The 21,647-nt window shown below is 32.1% G+C and overlaps 2 protein-coding genes across 2 annotated transcripts; one reads left to right on the top strand and one right to left on the bottom strand.

Moving 5' to 3' along the window:
* Positions 1-2,949: 2,949 nt before the first annotated feature.
* Positions 2,950-3,625, top strand: LOC145322583 (uncharacterized). The gene is made up of 2 exons (XM_080164721.1): positions 2,950-2,994; positions 3,118-3,625. Exons 1-2 carry the CDS (start codon positions 2,989-2,991, stop codon positions 3,571-3,573), a joined length of 462 nt encoding a protein of 153 aa, XP_080020847.1. The 5' UTR covers positions 2,950-2,988; the 3' UTR covers positions 3,574-3,625.
* An 8,141-nt stretch (positions 3,626-11,766) lies between these two features.
* Positions 11,767-12,478, bottom strand: LOC145322582 (uncharacterized). The gene is made up of 2 exons (XM_080164719.1): positions 12,391-12,478; positions 11,767-12,274 (listed from the first exon to the last, which is right to left on the bottom strand). The coding sequence occupies exons 1-2, from the start codon at positions 12,394-12,396 to the stop codon at positions 11,819-11,821; spliced, it is 462 nt and encodes a 153-aa protein (XP_080020845.1). The 5' UTR covers positions 12,397-12,478; the 3' UTR covers positions 11,767-11,818.
* Between the last annotated feature and the right edge of the window lie 9,169 nt (positions 12,479-21,647).

Below are 21,647 nucleotides of genomic sequence, written 5' to 3'. Positions count from 1 at the left end.
TTTTACTTTTTCCGTTGGTCTGTCAGCTATAAATTATAAATATTAAAAAATGTAATTCCATTCTTGATTTAACAAATCATCAAATACTTTTTAAATCTTCCTCTATATTCCCATCCATTAATTTTTGTTCAAGTTCCCTGTTGGAAATAATTTCTGCCTATAAGTGAGTCAAAGTAAAATTTTGCTTCCATCCCCCTTTTATTCAACAACCTTTGTTTTAAGGTCCTTTTTTACAAATTTTAAACAGCTGCAATTATTATTTTTGAAGCTAGAAGAACAAAGTTTTTAAAGAAAATGCTTATATTTATGTAAATTTTATATTAGAAATCACAAAACATTAATTTTGGCGGTGGCAGCTGTACTTGGCGGCTGGTTTAAAAATTTAAAATTTGAAGTATCTAAGTCAAAAAATGAGGTCACAGAAGCCTTTTAAAGAATTCTGGAGACATGAGGATGTACTGTATTGAAAAAATCTTTTGTGAAATATTGGGTGAAAGAATCAAATTGTGTTTTGAGTTCATTAATTTCATTAGTATAAGTTTTTAAGACGCCATTTGTTTTTGCTGGATAATGAAATGTGAGTGGCATTTGTTTTGGGTATTTGCGCTCCATGTGAGATTGTTTTAAGACAAGATGATGTCTTTTTGTGTGTATAGAGCTTGTGTAGTGGAATGAGTGCTTTATGAATGTTCATTCGCAGGTTTGTGTGTTAATTTTATCAGTTTTAAAGGGCGAATATAGGTTTGATATAATATGAGCTTATATCAAAGGTGCCATTATATAGATTATAAATAACTTAAAGACATTGACATATTTAACTGTATAAGTCTGTTTCTAGCCAAAAACCGATCCAATTCGTTGTTAGAATTGCGTCATTTTGCGTAACAAATGTTGTTCCCTAAGAAATCCAAACATCACTGCATCACACAAGGCTGTGTCTGAAGGTTGAATTATAAAGCTTCTGTTTAATCATAGTCATAATGAAGAGGAAAGGATTTGACAGACATTAGATGCTGCAACTTTTACTTTTGATCAAATAAATTTTTCATAAAATAATTTTGTAAAAGTACATTGAAAAAGTAAGAGCTGAACCACTAATTAAAAAAAATATTTAAAAATTAAAATATTATTTTTTTTGCTAAAAGTTGCATCATGTTTGTGTATGTATGTTCGTGTTACGTATCGTAATTAGGGTAAATATTTCATAAGGAATTAATCACAGATCCTCATAGAAAAAATAAATTTTAAAATGTATTATTTACCCTTGACTCTATATTTCAGGCACTCTTGCGTAAAATATTTTGATGGAAATTAAAAATGTAATAAAATAATATATAATTAAAACAAATAAACATTTAAATTATCTTATAAGATGCATGCCAATATAACAATCAAATTGATTTAAGAAAAATAGTGAAAAAAAAGTCTTGTAAAGGGCTAAAATAAACGGTTTGTCGTCAATCTCATTTATCATATGTCCAATTGAAACAGAAAATTGCAAAATCTACTTAAGGATTTTTTTGAATTTTTAAATTTGGCATAGATATTCTTAAAGTATGAAATGGCACCTTTCATATAAGCTCATATCATATCGAACCTATATTCGCCCTTTAATCCACCTGAAAATAGAAAATTGAGAGTTTAAGCATGGTGAAACTAAGAAATAATTTTTTTACTGTATATAAATATTTTTTAGTTAAAAAAAATTATAAAATAAAAAGAAAATATTTTTTTAAAAAGAAGATATTTTTAGATTTTCATAAACCCCACAGTTTTTGATATATCAAATATTTTTTTAAGCCTAGATAATTTTTGGATTTTGATAGGCCTCAGAGTTTTGATTTACCAAAATATTTTACTTTTAGCTTTAAATTAAACAATGCAAAAGTGGTCATAATTACAATTTATTTTTTTTTTGAGCTGAGTATGAATAAGCATTTGATATCTTATTTATAATATTTTAAAAATGTACTAATTATGTATTTTTTTACAGGATTGTTATCTGTTTTTATTAGTTTAATAAAACTTGATGATCACCTATTTTTGTTATTCATCTCATTCCTGGACAAGCTAACTATAACTGGAAGTATGATACGTCATGATTGAAAAATCAGCCTTGTTTGGATTGCGGCTGTGACACGTACTACTAGAGGATATTTCAGTATATTGGAAGCATAAATTGCTTTGTTTAAGTCAACAAAATATTTTTACACTTTACCTGGATGACCCTGCCAGGTTTGTTGGCATCATGTGCCTGCCAAAATAGAGATATTCAAAACATTCCAACTCTCAATTTTGTGTCATACTCATATTTAAAAAGTCACTCAGTTATGGCCATCTATCTTTCACACAAAGAAAATGAGATGGAAAAACGCCCACTCACCACAACCCCCACCCCCCCACCCCGACTGTTAAGGGTTTAGGATTATGTCATCCTTGTTACTTTGCTTTTTAGTGTAAAAGTCTGATTTGTTTATTTACATGTTTTAAATAATGCCTATATTCTTTTTAAACCAATTTGCTAGTATGTCTGTCTAAACTATTCTGGAATACATAATTTAATTTATAATATATATTTGTTTTCTCTGAATTGTTATCAATGATCATTTTATGTAAACATTTATAAGATCATTGAACATCAAATCTATGCTCATTATGTCCGTATGTCTGTCTGGTATGCTAAGTCTGACATGCATGTTCAATTCTGTTAAGGAAATATATTTTTCTGTTTCAACTGTAAACAATTCTTACATTTTTTTGCAAAGAATTCCTTTGTCAATGAGAATTTACTCTTTACCTCATTTTCCTTTGATTTGCCTTCTTACATTTTAATAAGTTTTGCTACTTATTGATCATAATGTTTCTAATGTGCGTAGAAATTTACTATACACATTAGACAGCGCTGGTGAGTTAGTATATAAACCAGTGTCACACAGATATGAGTATCAGTTCATTTTGGGACTTCAATCAACACACACTCTAACCAACATGAAGGTGATTAAAATTCATTAACTTAACTTTACAAAAAGTATTTGCTTTTTTATTTGTGTAAAATCTAAATAACTTTTTTGAAATCTCTTAAAAATATTTTCTATTAATTTTGCATTATAATTACAGGTATTCGTTCTGCTTGCTCTGGTTGCTGCTGCTTCCGCTGACCTTGCCCCCAGGTATGGATATGCTCCTGCCCCAGCTGCCTACCATGAGCCCAGCTATGATGAGCCTCCAGTTTATGCCTTCAACTATGCTGTAGCTGATGATTACTCTGGAGCCAACTTCCAGGCTGGAGAGAACAGAGATGGTTATGCTACCAGTGGATCCTACTCTGTTGCACTTCCTGATGGCAGAACCCAGACTGTTACCTATAAGGTTGATGATGCTTACAGTGGATATGTTGCTGATGTTACCTATTCTGGAGAGGCCAAGTATGCCCCTGCCCCTGCTCCCTACAAAGCTGCCCCTGCTCCCTACCATGCTGCCCCTGTCTACCATGCTGCCCCTGTCTACCACGCTGCCCCTGTCTACAAGGCTGCTCCAGTTTACAAGACTGTCCCTGTCTACAAATCTGCTTAAGCTAATTTATCTATTTATATATTTATTCAAATAAATATCAAAACCCTTTAAATTATTGTTTTTTTTAAACAAAATTTTATTGAAGCTTTTCTGTAAAAAGGGTCTTCTGTAACTCTTTTTATTAATTCATACTATTCATATTATGTTATGATTGTCTTATCATTTTCAAACGTGCAAAATTATTCTTGTAACAGATACATTTAAGAGCACAGTAACTCTATAATCATTACCAGAAAGTCCATACATAAATTTTCAACATACTGAATTAACTTTTTGGACACCATTTTTTTATATTTTTTTTATATTTTATATTTTTTTACATTTGTCTTATTTTTGAAATAATGATTCCTAGGACAACAATAATATAACCAAAGCATCTCTACAATCAAGTCAAAAAAATGTTGGCATGTCTTTATTTAGAATCCTGTATTTCAAATAAAATATTTGAACAATTTTATTCAGAATTACCAGACACAAAGGAAATTTACCAACAACCCACTCCCCCCCTCCCCTTGGTACTCACTTCCCTATAGTTATAGCACAAATTAAGTTTTATGCCAACATTACAAAGCTCAATATCCAAATTTTCAGCAATTTTAAATGGAATTGATTCCTAAATCACAGCATCTGAGAATTAAAAAATAATATTCTGCTGATGATAAGTAATATTGTTTGTTGTACAACGGTCTGAGTTAACAAAAGAGATTCTTAAAAAGGTGATTTTCTATCAAAAGGGTATTCCTTAGATGTATCCACAATGTTTTGCTCTTAATGTTAATTTAGGCATGATAAAATGTTATTGCTTAGGTACAGACTGAGGCCACAGCAATTGTATTAGTTTGGTAGGATTGTTATATTTCTAAATTTGTTTCAAACATTATTAACCCACAAAGTCAAAGCAGAAATATTAGAACATGAAACTATCAAATCCTTCAAAATTTAGCTGTCTTCAGCTTTTGAATAGGAGCTGAGAAAATCATGTTTGCCCCAAAAGGCTTAGACATATGGACAGACAGACATTTCAAATTTTAGAGTAGCTTAGATAAGATAAGATAAGATAAGATTTATTTTCCTAAGGTGCATACAACTAGGGCGAGTTACTGATAAGGTTTACAATTGTTTTACTATAGGTTTCTTCCTGAAAAAGATTGCATTTTATAATAATAAGTTTCTGGCTGAAATAGATTGCAATATATAAAGGGTGAGCAAAAAAAAATGCGTAGATTTTTAAAATTCAAATTGCGCGGCTTGTGTTAATAGTAGAAAAATGTTACGCCTACCATTAGAACCGATAAGAAGTCTATTTTTTGGAAATATAAGAACAATTCCTCTGCTACATATAGTTAGGAAGCTACATGTTAAAATGTCCCAACTGACTTAAAACTTGACTTGCAAGTATATTAGTAAATATTAGACTATAATTCTTGCAAAAAGACACGCGTACATTTTTAAAATTCAAATTGCGCGGCTTGTGTTAATGGTAGAAAAATGTTACGCATACCGTTAGAACCGCTATGAACTGTATTTTTTTGAAATATAAGAACGGTTTCTGTGCTACAAATAATCTAGGAGCTAGGTGGTAAAATGTCCCAAAATTCACTCGCAAGTGAAGTTTAAAGTCAGTTGGGACATTTTAACATGTAGCTCCCTAACTATGCGTAGCAGAGGAATCGTTCTTATATTTCCAAAAAATAGACTTCTTATTGGTTCTAATGGTATGCGTAACATTTTTCTACTATTAACACAAGCCGCGCAATTTGACTTTTAAAAATCTACGCATTTTTTTTTGCTCACCCTTTATATACTATATCTATTAAATTACATATTCAGATTTCAGGAATGTAATATTTTTTTATCAGTTTATTTATTTTACATAATAATAGGTTTAAGTATGTACCAGCTCAGGGCTGTATTGAATATTACGTCCACTCCTATATTCACATACATTTTAAATATATGATTACATGTTTATAAATTATGAACACTGAGCAGCTGTGTCACGAGTGGATGGCTTAACCCTTCAGGGTTGTTGAACTGCGAGGTGTCTTTGCAGCGCTTACCAAATCATGACATAGCTTATAATAGGATTTTTGCATGAATATTGATTACATACAATAAAATAAATTACTATATTATTCGCTAATAATACCCTTAACAACTGTCCCACCTTGCTTATTTCGGGGTCTCCAAGAATGAGATCCATACAATTATGTTACGGATGCCGTGAGATTTCTCCACGTTTCTATTCCCGTTTTAGACCTTTCCCTTAACCCACCCCAACGTTTCCCTGGATTAGTTGATCTTACACTTTAATGTTATTTTATATCCATGGGATATAACATCCCATTTCAGTAGGTACCCAATGACTTTTTCTCTCACCGACAATTCCTTACATCCCTGTGACAATTGACGGATTAAGAACTTAGATAAACATCAAGATTGAGTTGTTAACAAGGACGTTAACATTATTGTGTGAAAATAAACAAACAAATGAAATAAATAAGAAATAAATAAATAAAAGGAAATAAAAGAAAGAAAGAAAATGCTTATTGAAATTGTTTTTGGTTTTGAAAGAATTTTGTACCTATGAATTTAATTTTACTTAAGAGCGATTAATAATATTGAAAATGTTTGCCATAAATATCCTAATTTTGAAAAGATTTGCTTCTTAGTTGCATTGGATTAAACTGAAATGAAAACATGAAAGTTCCTAATTTTGGTTTGGATACAATTGGCTTATTTAAATACCATACATCTTTGCTCTCAGTTATAGTTTAGCTTTGATTTTGTATGTTATAAATTCAACGGAATAGACAAGACGTTTTATATTCATTATATTAAAATTTGTTATTTTACTGGAAGAAAAAATCTTTGGTTAAAGGATTTTTAAGAAAATATAAAAGTTGAAGTTATCCGTGACTTACGGAAGTGCTGCGGACGGCAGCTTCAGCATGTCCAGCCAGATCAGAAGAACATGTACCGCTGCCGTAGCTGGCCCTTGGGTCGATGTGGCTCTGCGCTTTCGAAACGTCAGGGAGAAGCTTGTCTCACTGTTGTGGCAGCTCGACAAAGAATCTGCTTTCTTTAAAGAAGTGATGGTTCTTTATGACCATGTGCGCTATTTCGATCAATATTTGTTTTTAAATCGACCCAATGGATTTGCCAGCTACCTTCGCAGTTTACTCTGCCTGCGGCATATCAAGACTGCGGCTGTCATTTGTGATCAGATCTGTTCTCGATATGCGGAGGTGGGAGTCGAGTACACGACCCACTAACCCAACTAGACCTACCTATCTGCCATCCACAGCTCCTCCAGTATCATCACCACTGATTGGTTCCATGTTCTAATAAATGAAGATTAAATTAAACAAATGTATAAGTTTCATGGAACTAGTGAGAAACTATATAAAGACGGGAACACGTATAGACAGTGACGATAAAATGTTACAATTTTCAACCTCTCAGTTTGCCGGAAATATCTACACTTGACCCATCCCTGTATTTGTCTTTATTGAATAACCTTACTAATGTTGAGTCATAACCTATTAACCTATTTAACTTTTCAACAATTTAACAAACTTATTATTTACACATTAATGTTTTGAGGATTATTTACTAAGTATATTTGCGATAACTTTTATTTAATGAAATCTTCCAATTTTTAACATGTACAAAACGGCCTGCTTTATTGCATCAAGATCCATGACAGATCTATATAGGAAATAAACGTCTATATATGAGCTTGAATCTTCCAAACATATAGTGTATAAAACTCATAGTGCTCCAATAATCCCTATTAAATTCTCATTGACCAGAACGTTATTCTACTTTTAGCATCATAAATTCAGTTTTTTAATTCATGTTGCTATTTAAATAACATTGAAGTATTTGATTTTTATTCATAAAACAGAAAACTTAAATTAATAATTTAGTAAATCTAAGAAAACTTAGTTTTAAAATGAAATGATTCATGTGACACTCCCGTAATGTGGTCAGATATTAAACTAAACATTTCAACCCTTTGAGGACGATAAATTGAAATGAAGAATATTAGGATTTCAATCTTTAAAATATGATAAAAAAATGGAGCAAAACGTTAAATAGTGTATTGTTACATTGGGTGTAAATATAAAACTAATAATTACTGATTAAATATATATTAAACAGATATTCTAACGTAAAATGTTAAAGTCGAATCATTTTGTGTAACGTATATATGAAGAGAGAGAAAAAGAGAAGGAGCGAGAGAGATAGAAAGAGAAAGGGGGGAGACCGAGAGAGAACGGGGGAATGAGAGAGAGAGAGAGAGAGGTGGGGGGGGGAGTGAGAGAAAGAAAGAGAGAGAGACGGGGGGGGGGAAGTACATAATGAATCATAGGCATTCTAATTTTATTACAAGCTGAATTTGAAGAGATAATAAAATGAACATTTAATTGAAGAATAAGAGAATAAAATTTGTAAGGCACAGAGCGATAGTATTTAAAAAGAGTAATTATCTCTGATAATTAATAACATTAACAAGGATGACAAAATCCGTAAAAAAGAAACATTAATCAATTCTACTAAAGAACATTAAGAAATATAGAGTAACTGCACTTAAAAGAGAAAATATTTAGATTTCAGCAAAAAATTAAGTAAATATGTCATTTAAATAAAAGTTATTTTATTTGGACATACTAACGACATGGTGATAGGGCTATCAGAACTACCTGTTAGGGACGTACGGATGGACAGATCAACCCCCACTGTAGAAAAGATTGGCTTTTAACAAGAAATAGATCATTAACATTATCCAACCCTTTTACCCCACTTCCTTCCCTCTTACTGGATGAACGAACTGACCAATAGATAAGGTCCATACTGGCAAGCTATATAGGGAATATTAACACAATTTTCAGCCATTGAATAGCAAATGAGAAAATTACTTTTTCCTCTAATCCTAGCCAACAGACGAACGGGCGGACATTTTGAATTATAAATAAGCAATAAGCAATTATAATAACAAATGTCTATTATAATCTTGATTAAAAATTTAAGCCATCTAATTTTTATAGCAGCTAAGAAAACAAATATTTTAGAGTGAATTATAAAGTAAGAAGGATAATTTCAATTCCAAAATTTCTTTTCCTCAGAGAAGGTGGTAACATATGACTGTAAATTACACTGTTAACCAAAGTTTAGTAACCACTTTGACTAAAAAACTTAATCAGTGTTTCGTCAGTTCTAAACAAGAAGTGTTCAAACTTTTAAATCAACCGAAGGCTTACCCCTGTTTATCATCATGGGGAATGTAAAATATATATAAAACATTATTTCCTAAGATCCCTGAGTTTAAAAATCATCAACAAGGATGATAATATCCATAAGTAGCAAAAATCCTAATAGTAAAAGTAAAGACACAAAAGCAAAAAGAAGAAAACACGGCATAACCAACAGACAGACGAACGATGATCAGTGCAGTGGTCATACAAATGTTCACACAAAATATTAGTAGTCTTTAATATCAGAAAATAAAATTGTGTTTATGTGCAGTACTGATTGATCAACGGATAGGTGGACAAAAGTGCATTGGTCTAAAAAAAAAAATCTTTTATATTAAATAGCAGAAAGGAAAATAAACATTTCCCCTACAGTAATTCTATTTTTCAGAGCACTATAGACAGAATAACGGACTAAGTAAGGAATAAAACTTTTAAAGTTTAAATTAATTGACTTCGTTACTAACATTTAACAGGTAAATAAGGATGACAACATCCATAACTTTAGAACCTCTTGAATTTAAAAAAAACAAAAAGCAAAGCAAATAAAAGCAAAAAGGGTGCACAACCAGACAGACATATAAAGTAATGATGCATAGTGAATCTTTACACAAAAAATATCTTCGATAAAAGCTGGGAAAATTATTTAAGAGCATTACCGACAGACAATATTATTCTTAGAGTATACAATATACATGCATTGGTCAGCAAACATAAAATAAGTCTTCTGTCTTAACCCTTAATCCAGTACGGATATTTAATATTCTCAAGAGCATTACAGACCAGCGAACAACGTGAGCTGTAGGCTAGTAAAAAAATAAGGATGATAGAAATAATGTGCCTTTTAATTAATATTTTGTTTTAGCGTACGTCAATGCTGCTTTATAACTATGTTATGTACATGTAAAAAACAATAAAAACAATAAACTTCGCTAATAATAATAGAATAATCTATATTTGAATATTGCATACTACATTTGTGTCAATTTAACCCTCATAAAACAAGCTCTAAAGTTATGGATGGACATTTGGCCAATATATATAGAGCAGTGTCTTATAAAAATAAACATTAAACTGGATAAAATAAATCATGAAACCATTTAAAAATATTTAATAAGGGAAAATCTAGGAATTGATCAATCACCCCAACCAATGGTGGAACTATGTAGAATGAGAACTTATACAATCCCTAAAAAAATCAGCCATCTATCTTGAATATGAGTGAAGAAAATCACAAAAACCTTAATATCTAGGAATCGATCTAGCTCCACAATTAATAGACAAACTTTGTGAAAATATGTAGAATGTAAACTTATTTAATTCCTGAAAATTTCTGCCATATATATTAATTAGGAAATGAGAAAATCAATAAAATTAAGAATCTATGCATTCCAACTAATAAGCAAATCTCAATAAAAACTGATGGAAAAATGTAGAATATAAACTTATTCAACCCCATAAAACTTATCTATATATGGATAAGAGCGGAGAAAATCACATTTTCCCCATAGCATTGCTGGCAGACAAGGTGAATTATAGAGTAACTTTGTTATTTACTAAGTATATTTGCGATTACTTTTATTTAATGAAATCTTCCAATTTTTAACATTTACAAAACGGCCTGCTTTATTGCATCAAGATCCATGACAGATCTATATAGGAAATAAACGTCTATAAATGAGCTCGAGTCTTCCAATGGTAAAGTGTTTGAAACTCATAGTGCTCCAATAATCCTCATTAAATTCTCATTGGCCAAAGCGATAAGACCTTTATTCTATTTGTTTATGGAATGAATTAAGTTTTTACTTCATGTAGATATTTGAATTACATTGGAGTATTTAATCCTTATTTCATAAATAAAAAATATATGTTCATAATAGAGTAAATCTAAGAAAACTCTATTTTAAAAGAATTTGATTGTGGCGACACTTCCTTTGTGTTAAAATATTAAAACTAAAATTTTAATCATATTAACCCTTTGGTGATGGTAATGTGAAAAAAAATATAATTGAAAAAATCTTTTTAAAATCATTTAAATTAATAAATATTTACTTCTTTCTTTTAGATAGTAATGGCGGGGGAGGAAATTGATTTATTGAGAAATAGATAAATAGATATGTACTTATAGAAAACTAGCCAATAGCGATATAGTTATCTGAGCCAACTCTAGTTAATTAATATAGTTGTAAAAATGACCTTAGTTGTTGACAAAAAATCTGATGTAATATACACAAAATTTCATAAAACAATTAGAATTTTTAGTAGTGATGCTACTCTATAATTCACTTTGTCTGTCCATCCGTCAGTCCATAACACTATGGGGTATTTTCAGGGGTTAATTAATTTTACATTCTACAAGTTTTATTAAGATTTCTCTATTAATTGTGGTGCTAGATTGATTCCTAGATTTTAAAGTTTTCCTGATTTTCTCTATTCCTATTCAGGATCGACAGCTGAAATTATCAGGGATTAAATATGCTCATATTCTACATATTTCCATCAAGTTTCATTAAGATTTGTCTTTTTATTGCAGTGCTAGATTGTTTCCTAGATTTTTAAGTTTTTGTGATTTTAAAGGTTGAATGATTTTGGTGGCTATGTGATATCCCTTTATAATCAAGTTTAATGTTTATTGTATCACACTGCTCTATAGCACATCCATTCATATTTTTTGAGCTTCACAACTTATGGATGTTGTCATCCTTGTTTTCTTGTACTTTTAGTTGAAAACTCATAAAGTTTTACAAATTTGTATAAAACCAGAGAAACATACATCCTAATACTTTGGTAGGTAAACATCCAATTACTTAAGAGAACATTTAGAAATTATTTTATAATGCTTTTAGTTAAAAACAATTGAAAATCAGCCCAAGAACGGCCAAACTAAAAAAACACACAGACAAACTTTAAAAAAGGTATAATAAAACAAAATAAATTTTAAGGGTTTTGATATTTATTTGAATAAATATATAAATAGATAAATTAGCTTAAGCAGATTTGTAGACAGGGACAGTCTTGTAAACTGGAGCAGCCTTGTAGACAGGGGCAGCGTGGTAGACAGGGGCAGCATGGTAGACAGGGGCAGCATGGTAGGGAGCAGGGGCAGCTTTGTAGGGAGCAGGGGCAGGGGCATACTTGGCCTCTCCAGAATAGGTAACATCAGCAACATATCCACTGTAAGCATCATCAACCTTATAGGTAACAGTCTGGGTTCTGCCATCAGGAAGTGCAACAGAGTAGGATCCACTGGTAGCATAACCATCTCTGTTCTCTCCAGCCTGGAAGTTGGCTCCAGAGTAACCATCAGCTACAGCATAGTTGAAGGCATACACTGGAGGCTCATCATAGCTGGGCTCATGGTAGGCAGCTGGGGCAGGAGCATATCCATACCTGGGGGCAAGGTCAGCGGAAGCAGCAGCAACCAGAGCAAGAAGAACAAATACCTGAAAAATGTAAAAACATTAAAGAAATGATTTTTTTTTTTAAATTAGTTGTTAATAAATCATTAAAAGTGTGATTTCTCATTGACTTTGTAAATAGCTTATAAATATATATTCACCTTCATATTGGTTTGTGTGTGAGTTGATTGAAGTCCCAAAATGAACTGATACTCACATCTGTGTGACACTGGTTTATATACTAACTCACCGGCGCTGTCTAGTGTGTGTAGAAAATTTCTACGCGCATCAGAGACATCATGTTTCACACCCAAGATCAAACATACATATACATATGTATAATGTATATTATTGGATAGATTCTTAGGCGCTAGTTTTTACATAGAAAGAAATAAGTTTTTTTGTTTAAATTAAATGAAATCTTTAATCAAACATACTGACCCCCCCCCCCCCTAACACAAGTGGGTTCATATATGGGACAAATATTCCTAAACTAGGGAGGGTATTGATTGCCCCCTATCAAATATAATTAAATGCATATCTTAAGCAAATAGTCAGGGAGGGATGGGACATTGGACTGTGATACATGCTAGCCCCTAAGGTTTTAATAAAAACATTTGCCAAAAGATTGGCTCATAAAACAGAAGTGGCAATTATGCCTATCATAATTGAAGAGTTTAGTAGATATTTGTATCAATTGTCTTATCCCTTGAGATCCCTGCAAATAACTCCAGAATTGGAAACCAACAAATTTTGTATAAATTAAAACAAAACAATTATGTCCAATATTTAAATAAAAAAGAACATTAAGGTTTTTCTTTACTTTGTTCTCACACCAGATTATCATCTATTCTAAAAAAGTTAAATTTGTGTCTGGCTAAAATAACTGGGGGTTATATTAGCCAGCAACGAGCATGAAAATCTGGTGCAACATCCAAGTATTAACATATCCATTTTGGTAGTAATAAGTAGTTATCATCTGTATCAAAAATCTATTAGACATACTTCATTTGCAAATCTTGTTAAGCAGCTTCCCTGTTAATCCTTGGTGCTGATATTATATCAACATAAAAAAAATAGTGTAATGAGGGATTATCCATCTCTTTTTTGGGGGTTTTCTTTCCTACTTCTCCGCTCATCTCCCTCATTTATATGACGTCACTTGTCTGAAGTATGAAGTTTTAATGTTAGTAGACTATCGATATTAAGTCAGCTATAGCAACTCTTTATTAGAGACATATAGTAGACGTAATTTTTTTAATAAAAATATTTAATATATTAAGTCAGTCACGACCACTTTTTACTAAGCAATGTAGTTGACATAAACATCGAAAGAGTGCCAATCAGTGGCATGCAATTTTGCCAATTTTTACAACCCGCTCAAATCGAATAACACTTATCAAGGGAGGTGTAGGGAGGTGGACACCTAAAGGATTGTATAGCCCCTCTTAATTTTGCCATGGGCTAGGATACACTCCCCTTCTGCACGACAACATTGTAGATATTAATTTTTGGGAGTAGTACCGACGTAAATATTACCCCTTATAACAGCAATTTGTATTGATTTCGGTAATCCATTAAAATTAAAAAATATGTCAACACAAAACTTGCAGCTTAACAGGGTCATTCAGTACAAACAAAGATGGGGTGTGCAATGGAATTTTAAAAGGAGTTCAAAGACACTTTTAAATGGCAATTTTTCATTATCAAATCTTGTTTTTTGATAATATTTTTTGCAATTTATTCTTACAAATCCTATAAGTAAGTTTTTTTTAAGCTAAAGCTATCGAAAATTCTTAGTTCGAATGGGTTGTACTTTTTAGGTAAGCTTTTTAAATGTATTTGGGTAGTTTGCTATTTTCCTAAATCTTTCGCTCTCCCCTAGAGGCTAAGGGCGAAGCAACTGGTCCTATAATATAAATTATTAAGGTTTGTTGTCTGAAGCTTAAGATCTCGGAAATTCCTGGTTCGAATGGGTTGTACTTTTTAGGTAAGCTTTATAAATATATTGGGGTGGTTTTAGGCTATTTTCTTCAACCCACACTCCTAGACCCTAGGGTGGAGGAAAGTATAAAGTCATATCAATTCCCCCTCCCATGCCACTACTCCCCAATTACATGTCTCTAGCTTCTTTGGGGAGCTATAACCCTGTGGGACTTTCTTGAAACTTTCTGAGACCAAATTTAGAATTCACATTTTTTTTCAATATGAAAGGCTCCTATCCTATAGAAGCGTAGCAAATATGCTTAATCTCTTTATTATCAGTGCCCGGTGCATGCAGGGATTGGAAACTTTACTCTGAAAAATGTTTAATTATAATACACTAATTTTTCAGAATGTTTATGTTGAGTGTTAGAAATGAATAGATAGATTAGGATAGTTATATCGCACAAAAAAAGGTTGGCCAAAAAGTTTATGTTTAAAATAGACGTAACGTCATGAAATGGCTTTACTTTCTAAATCGTACCTAACTGTTGCAGGCAAACCAAAGTTTGAAATTGTCAAGACAATATTTGAGTTAAGACAATTATAACATGCCTAAATTACTAAAAGGCTAGCGGTAACGGGCGTATGGACGGACGTAGAGACCCTAATAATAGAAGTATACTGTTTCAGTTTGAGCTTTTAATCCAAAAAAATCATAGAAGGAATTTGATGGAGATGACTCAGATTTTTTTCTACTAAAATCATTACCTGACCTTTCATACTGCTAGTTTTTTCCATGCCTATTATAAAAGCGATGCTTTTATACAAGTTTGGTCGATACTCACGTTCGGTCGGGACGGTTACATTTGATCTTAATGATGGCATGTTATAATCGTTATTCGTAAAACTTAAAATTATCCTATTCACTTGAGTCTTGGAATAATGATTCTTAAGACTATAAGGATCAATTTAATAAACAAATCATCCATATAATTTTGTATTTATATTGTCAATATTAAGCATTTTCAATTATAATAAATATTTTTTTGGTCTAATATATAATATTAATTATAAAAGCACTGCCTTGTTTGTTAGGCTTCTCTTTCATGGATGTTGTCATCCTTGTTTTTATCATGGATTTCGTGACAAATGTAAATGGCCTTTGATATGATAAGTCAACATCTTACCATTCTATCTAGGCGCTAAATACGCATACGCAATAAAATGAGGTTTGTAAAAATATAAATTAAAGAATTAATTTCCTTTTTGTTGGCCCTGAGTAACCATAGGCCCTAACCAACAAAAAATGTCTATTTAATTTCAATTTTGTAGATAAACATTATTGATAAATGTTTAAGATATGCTTCTAGTTTTACTGTCATTGGTATGTTTGATTGGTATGTAATGTATATCAAAATTTATACTTATCAAGAATTTACCAAAAATATAGGGATTAGTAATGTAGTAAAATACAAATGGAATTATTCCTCGGGATTAGCTGAATGACACACAAGTCAAATGGTTCTTGGAAAAAAGAATATGTATACCATTATTATCAAAATTGTAAAAGTTTAAATATGGGCGGTTTGAGGAGGTTAGTTTTTCGTTTGTTTGTTTATATATTACTAGCGGCTACGCCCCTAGAGGCCTCTAGTGGCACTTTAAATGTTTTTGTTTGTTAAAGTTAATTTTTTATGTACGATACCACCTTATTTGACGTTGAAGTCTCCCCTAAATTTTAAAAAATTTCGATTTTTTTGTCATTTCTCTTGGGAGGGTGGTGGTACCCTCCCCCAAAATAGTTATAAACCTTCCCGGGACTTATGAGAAGCTACCCTGTTAAGGAGAACCCAATCGGTTCAGTGGTTAGCGAGATCCTTCAGTACACACAGACAGACACACAGACAGACAAACATCCTGTAACTTTAGTATAAGGATTTGTTTTTGGCATGGGTACTGGTAGCCCTGAAGGTTAAGGACACCGCAGGTAGAAGTCCCGCAAGGGCTACCGGTATAGGCAAAGAATGAAAGTAACCTACCCCCCCTCCATCTTTTTCAATTCATTTAAATAAAAAATAAGTGAGATGTGCTGAATATGTTCTCTCATGGGAAAGCACCCAAATAAGCAACTCCTTTTCTCCCTGATTTTCTCATGCTGTGTGATATTCTAGTTTAAATTAAAGAATGCTCCTAAAGTGTTTTAATCATAACTACACATTAGACTTCAACCTTATATTAGGTTGAACTTCCACTGTGATTTCTAAGTTAAAGTTTTATTTCTGGAACCATTTTAGATATAAATGGTTGTATTTATGAGCTAACAAGAAACCTATTTAGCATCAAGATTAAATTATTCCAGTTCTTTATATCAAATCAGTGGCTTCGCCACTAGCCGCTACTTTTCTAAAGATTAAAAGTTATATATTGTTTATAAATAGCATTGCTGATTTATGATTAAGATCTAAAAAAGAACTTTTGCGGTGTCTCTATTTTTGTTATTATTACTGTATAATGTACAATTTCAAGATTCGCTGCTTTGTATTATTTTAAGTATTGTTTAACGCTAAGCTGTTCTATAATTGAGGCCTGAGCGTGCCAACTTTATAGTCGTTACCAGAGAGTCCGTACTTCCATTTAGAACATGCTGATTTTTAACTTTTTGACAACAACTTTTTGTATGGTATAATCCTATTTGTAATATTTTTGTACCTTTAAATTAATAATCGTCTGCTAATTTAGCTTTGATATTAAATAAGTGTTCATGTCCTTTTGTTCTACCGTTTGATTTCAGAGCTCTGCTTTTATGGATGTTGTCATCCTTGTTTAATTAAGATCAAGATGTGTGATAAAGTAACAACAAACACACAAATATAATTTTTCAAAATATTATACAAAGGTTGAAACAGAAGTTAGGTTCTGAACTCGTGGCGTGCACAGACGTTTACAAAGAGGGTATGTAAGCCTCGAGAGGTTGAGGAAATGTGGTAAGGGGTCAATTCGTATTTGGTGCTTTAGGCACAGTTTTGAAATACCTATAACTAACCCTTACGGGAGACCCTGTCACTTCAGGGCTTATACCTACGGGCTTCACAATACAAAATGCAACTTAACCTAACCTAACCTGGCCAAAAGTAACAAACAAACAAATAAAAAATTTACCTCTTACCCCCCTCCCTTCTTATCAATTTATTTTGAAAATAAGGGGTCGCTGGGTTATCAGTGCTCAACAACGTACTTATTGTGAATTATTAAGGGAGTGTTGAAAAACCCCTACATCTTCCTTCCCCACGCACACAGTGCCAGTCCATATAATTTTCTGACAAAACAATATACAAAAGCTTCCCTGAAAATTTATCCTGTTGTTAGAGTAGTTTTTAAACTTGATATACAGACATCCAAACCGCTATCTATTATACAAAGTAGAACCGTTTGTCTGAATTTTAAGATCCTAGTAACCACTAAACCAATTGGGCTCTACTCTTCAGGAAATATACCTACTGGTCCTGTGATGGTTGTAAACTATTTTCTTGGGGGGTGGGACACCCCTAATCCCCAATCAAGATTTGATAAAAAGTCCCCAAAGCTAAGCCAAGGAATGGGAGATTATATTTTTGGACCAGTGCAGTGTAATTCCAAGTCCAATATCCTCTCCCTTCCTGATAATTACAACATATTCAAATATAGATTATCTATCTATAAATTGCAAATAATCTTTATTGCAAAAACCTTTTCATGGCTAACATGTAAAAGGTTAAAGCTTAAAAAAGTAAAGCTGTCCAAAAATGATCAGACTGGGATGAAAGGAAATTCAAATAAGGCTAAAATTGTGCCTTGCTATATCTAAAACTAAAAAAATCCTAGTATATAAAGTAGCAAGACTTGACAAACCCCAAACTGTCTAGTTTTGAGCAAGACGATTCCTGTGACGTCATATAAAAAGGAAAGGAGGAAGAAAATCTCTTTCCTTTTCTCCCATCTCTTTTGAAGAGATTTTCTTCCCCCCTTCCCTTTTTCTTTCCCGAAACGTATGTGACGTAACTGGAATCGTCTTGCTCAAAACTGGACAGTTTGGGGTTTGTCCAAGACTTTAACTACTGAACCAAATGAGTTCTCCATTTTGTAAAAGCTTACAATATTTTAAGGGGTGGTTTTATGCTATTTTGTTTTTAGATTTAAATGTTGGAATGGGTTTAAGCTATTTTTAGGCCTTCCCTTGCCCTTCCTGTATGGTCCTGATGAAAAGATATCTTCATTTCCACTCATTATTTATATTCTAAAACTTTTGGACTATAATTATATCATTTCGTTTCTGCTGTTTTCCGAATATTTTGCTTACAGCTTGTACACCAGCTTTGAAAGAGGCCGAAAACTCGGGCTAACAAAACCGTTATCAAATTGTATCTAATACGATGTTATACATGATTTTTCATGAGAACCGGTTCTAATCAATTGGTTTGGAAGCTATACTGGAAAAATTGTTAAGAATTTCTATTTATCTGACCTATTTCTTAATCCTTGAATCGTAAGAAATAAAGCTATTAGCAACTCCCACACATAGTGGCTACTAAATATGAGCCTACTAATCCGCTACTTTTTAATTTTAATGCATCCGCTAGTTGTTTGGGTTGCAGTTAATGACCTAAATACTAACAGAGCCATGATATATCAGTTTAATACAAATAAAAATTTCATTACGATCAGACATTTCTATAAATAAAATCCAAAAGACCTAAATGGCTATTCTGTACTGATTTTTTGACCCATTAACTTACAGACTTTAATTGTAGAAAAGCTTTGCTTTAATATTTTGTCATTAACTAAAACTTTTTTTAAAATTTCTTTTAATTTTGAAGACAGAAAATATTTCCTTTCTAAAACAATATTTATCTTAAAGTAACGGCTATGTCCCTAGAGACCTTTGGGGGCACTTGAGGACCTAAGGGAAGCTACACTGTAAAGCACAACCATATCGGTTCAGTGGTTGGCACAGAGAGACACACACACAGATCCTGTTACTTTTATAAAAGGATTTACTTTTCTTTTTATATTTTTTTTTCTTTCTCTACTTAGCATAAAGTATTAGAATGTGCAAATCAGCATGTGGACTCCCTCCCCTCCCCCACTCCACCAGGGATAAGGGATGGGAAACGTAGGAAAATATTATTTCAGGCCTATTTCAAGCCTAGGCCTATTTCTAGCCTATAAACCAGTTTTGGGATAGCGCAGTGGTTCGTATAAAATGCTAATGAAAAAGCTGTGTGTGTGTGTGTGTAGATAAAGTATAGAATCAAATTCAGGTAGCTAGTTTAAAGTAAAAAACATAACTTTTTATAAACCTATATATTAATGGCTTTTGTTAAAATGAAGTTTTTTCTCTCCCAAAATTTTTTATCTTTTACTTTGGTAATTTGAACTGTCAGAAAGCTATCGTTGGGTTTCCCTCAGACTGATTTTAGTTTGTATTATTTGCATTTTTATTAATGAGTAAAAATTTTATTTGAAAATTTCATTACTAATTAAAATTCAAAATAAATAAATAAATATGCACTTGGGTAACATTCTATCAAGTTCTTTGGATACTATACTGGATATAATGTAATGATATATCTGTACTGTGTTGTATTGTACAAAAATTAGGGTGAAGGTGTTGTATCAACTCCGTACTAAATTTTTAAAATTCAAAATACAACATCTAATTTATAAACTACCAAATGAAAATTCGTAGCTACCTTCTTTCCAAAAAAATAATCCCGTTATTTTTGTTTTTTCTATGTGGCCCTTTTTTAATGTTTAACTCTAAGCAGATTTAATAATTAAACTAATGTGATCTAACACCATTTATATTTATTTTTTCGTAGCAGACGAAATCATTATTTTTTCTAGAATTGTCTGCTTGTAAAATTGGTTTAGAGCGGTAGCCAATATGAGCCGTCCGCCAGTAAGGTCATTAAATTAGGCAAATGGTAAAAGTTGCATGATCCCTTTCAAAACCAGGCTGAGACCTAATTTATGGCCAGGTTTCCTATCCCTTATCCCTGCACTCCACCCCTTTTATTAAGGGTTTACTGTTACCTATTTATATCTATTTTAGATCGACAACTAAAATCTAACTAATTGTACTGCATTGATATTTATAATAGTTTTGCGTACTTTTTCGTTTTAATGTATGGAAAATGTGCTGGTTCCCAAAGTTTTATAAACACGTTCCCTAATTCGTTGGCATGAAATATTGATATTGTACAAACCAAACGTTTCCACTGTTAATTTTGATATAGATAAGAGGAAAATTTGTTTATGATAATTGGGGGTTTGGATCAAATGCTGAAAATTATTTTTTCAGATATTAATTGCATTATTTAAATTTGTTGACAATCTCTAGAAATCAATCAAGTTCATGTTCCAGAATTTTTTTTCACAAACTGTACATAAATATGAAATAATTATGTTGTTGAATGCTTTTTATAGTTTGTCTGACTCTGATCACAATATTAAAGGTCAGCAACAAAGTTATGTATAAAAGTAGGCAGATTAATCCAGAATTTAAAAGGATAAGACAATGGCCGATAAATTGATGTATATTGTACATCCCCAATGATGATACACAAAATTAGCCCTGTAGATTACAATTAGTGGATGTAAGCCAACTAATAAGAAAGTTAAATAAGACTTTGGGGACTAGTGTAATAAACAGCCCAATGGCCTTTTTTCTCCCTGAGGTTAATCTAATGCAAAACTCGAATCAGTGGTGTTTTTAATTCATGGCAAAATCAGGTAAAGGCTAAAGACGTTAGAAATTTACGCACTATAATTTATACAGTTTCTCTTAAAATCTCAAAGATTTATTATGTTGCGTGTTCAAACGTTTCAACCACTAATTTTAAGGAGTTATTTTGTGTGTAATCATTAGGGATGTACATCAATTTAACGGCCATTGTCTTATCCTTTGGCATAAGTGGGTTGTCAAAACCCTGTTCACGCTATTATTTGTCTAATCTACCTTAATATTGAATCAACCCTGTTAGCACAGAACAAGACAGACACAAAGAAGTGAAATTCTTGATTTATTTTTGTCCAATAATTTTTTTCACTGTCATTTTGTTCACACTAACATTTTTATGCCATTTTTTGATCTATCTGAAAAAAGTTGCGATTGAAAATTGTGATGGTTTCCCCAAAATGTGTCTTATAGAGAACAGACCCACCCTCCCCTTGTGATTCGGTTAAGTTATATTGGGTACAGGTTTGTACTGCAGGGTCACTGCAGTAACAGGCCCCGCGGAGTAGAAAAACTATTTCTCGTATTCATTCGAATCCGGTGGACAGGAACCGGTTCTCATCAATACGAAAAAACTATGTCTAGCACCGTATTATATCCAGTTTTCTACGAATATAGAAATGTACAATCATAAGATTAAAACCAGTTTTTTTAGCCCGTGCCTTCGGCATCTCGGGGCTAAAAAAACTAGTTTTAATCCCATAATTGTACTTTCTA

The sequence above is a fragment of the Acartia tonsa genome, chromosome 6, assembly GCF_053477335.1.
Source record: "Acartia tonsa isolate MP-2025a chromosome 6, ASM5347733v1, whole genome shotgun sequence".
Taxonomy (NCBI): Eukaryota; Metazoa; Arthropoda; class Copepoda; order Calanoida; family Acartiidae; genus Acartia; species Acartia tonsa.
This window is presented reverse-complemented; position numbering and strand designations above follow the sequence as displayed.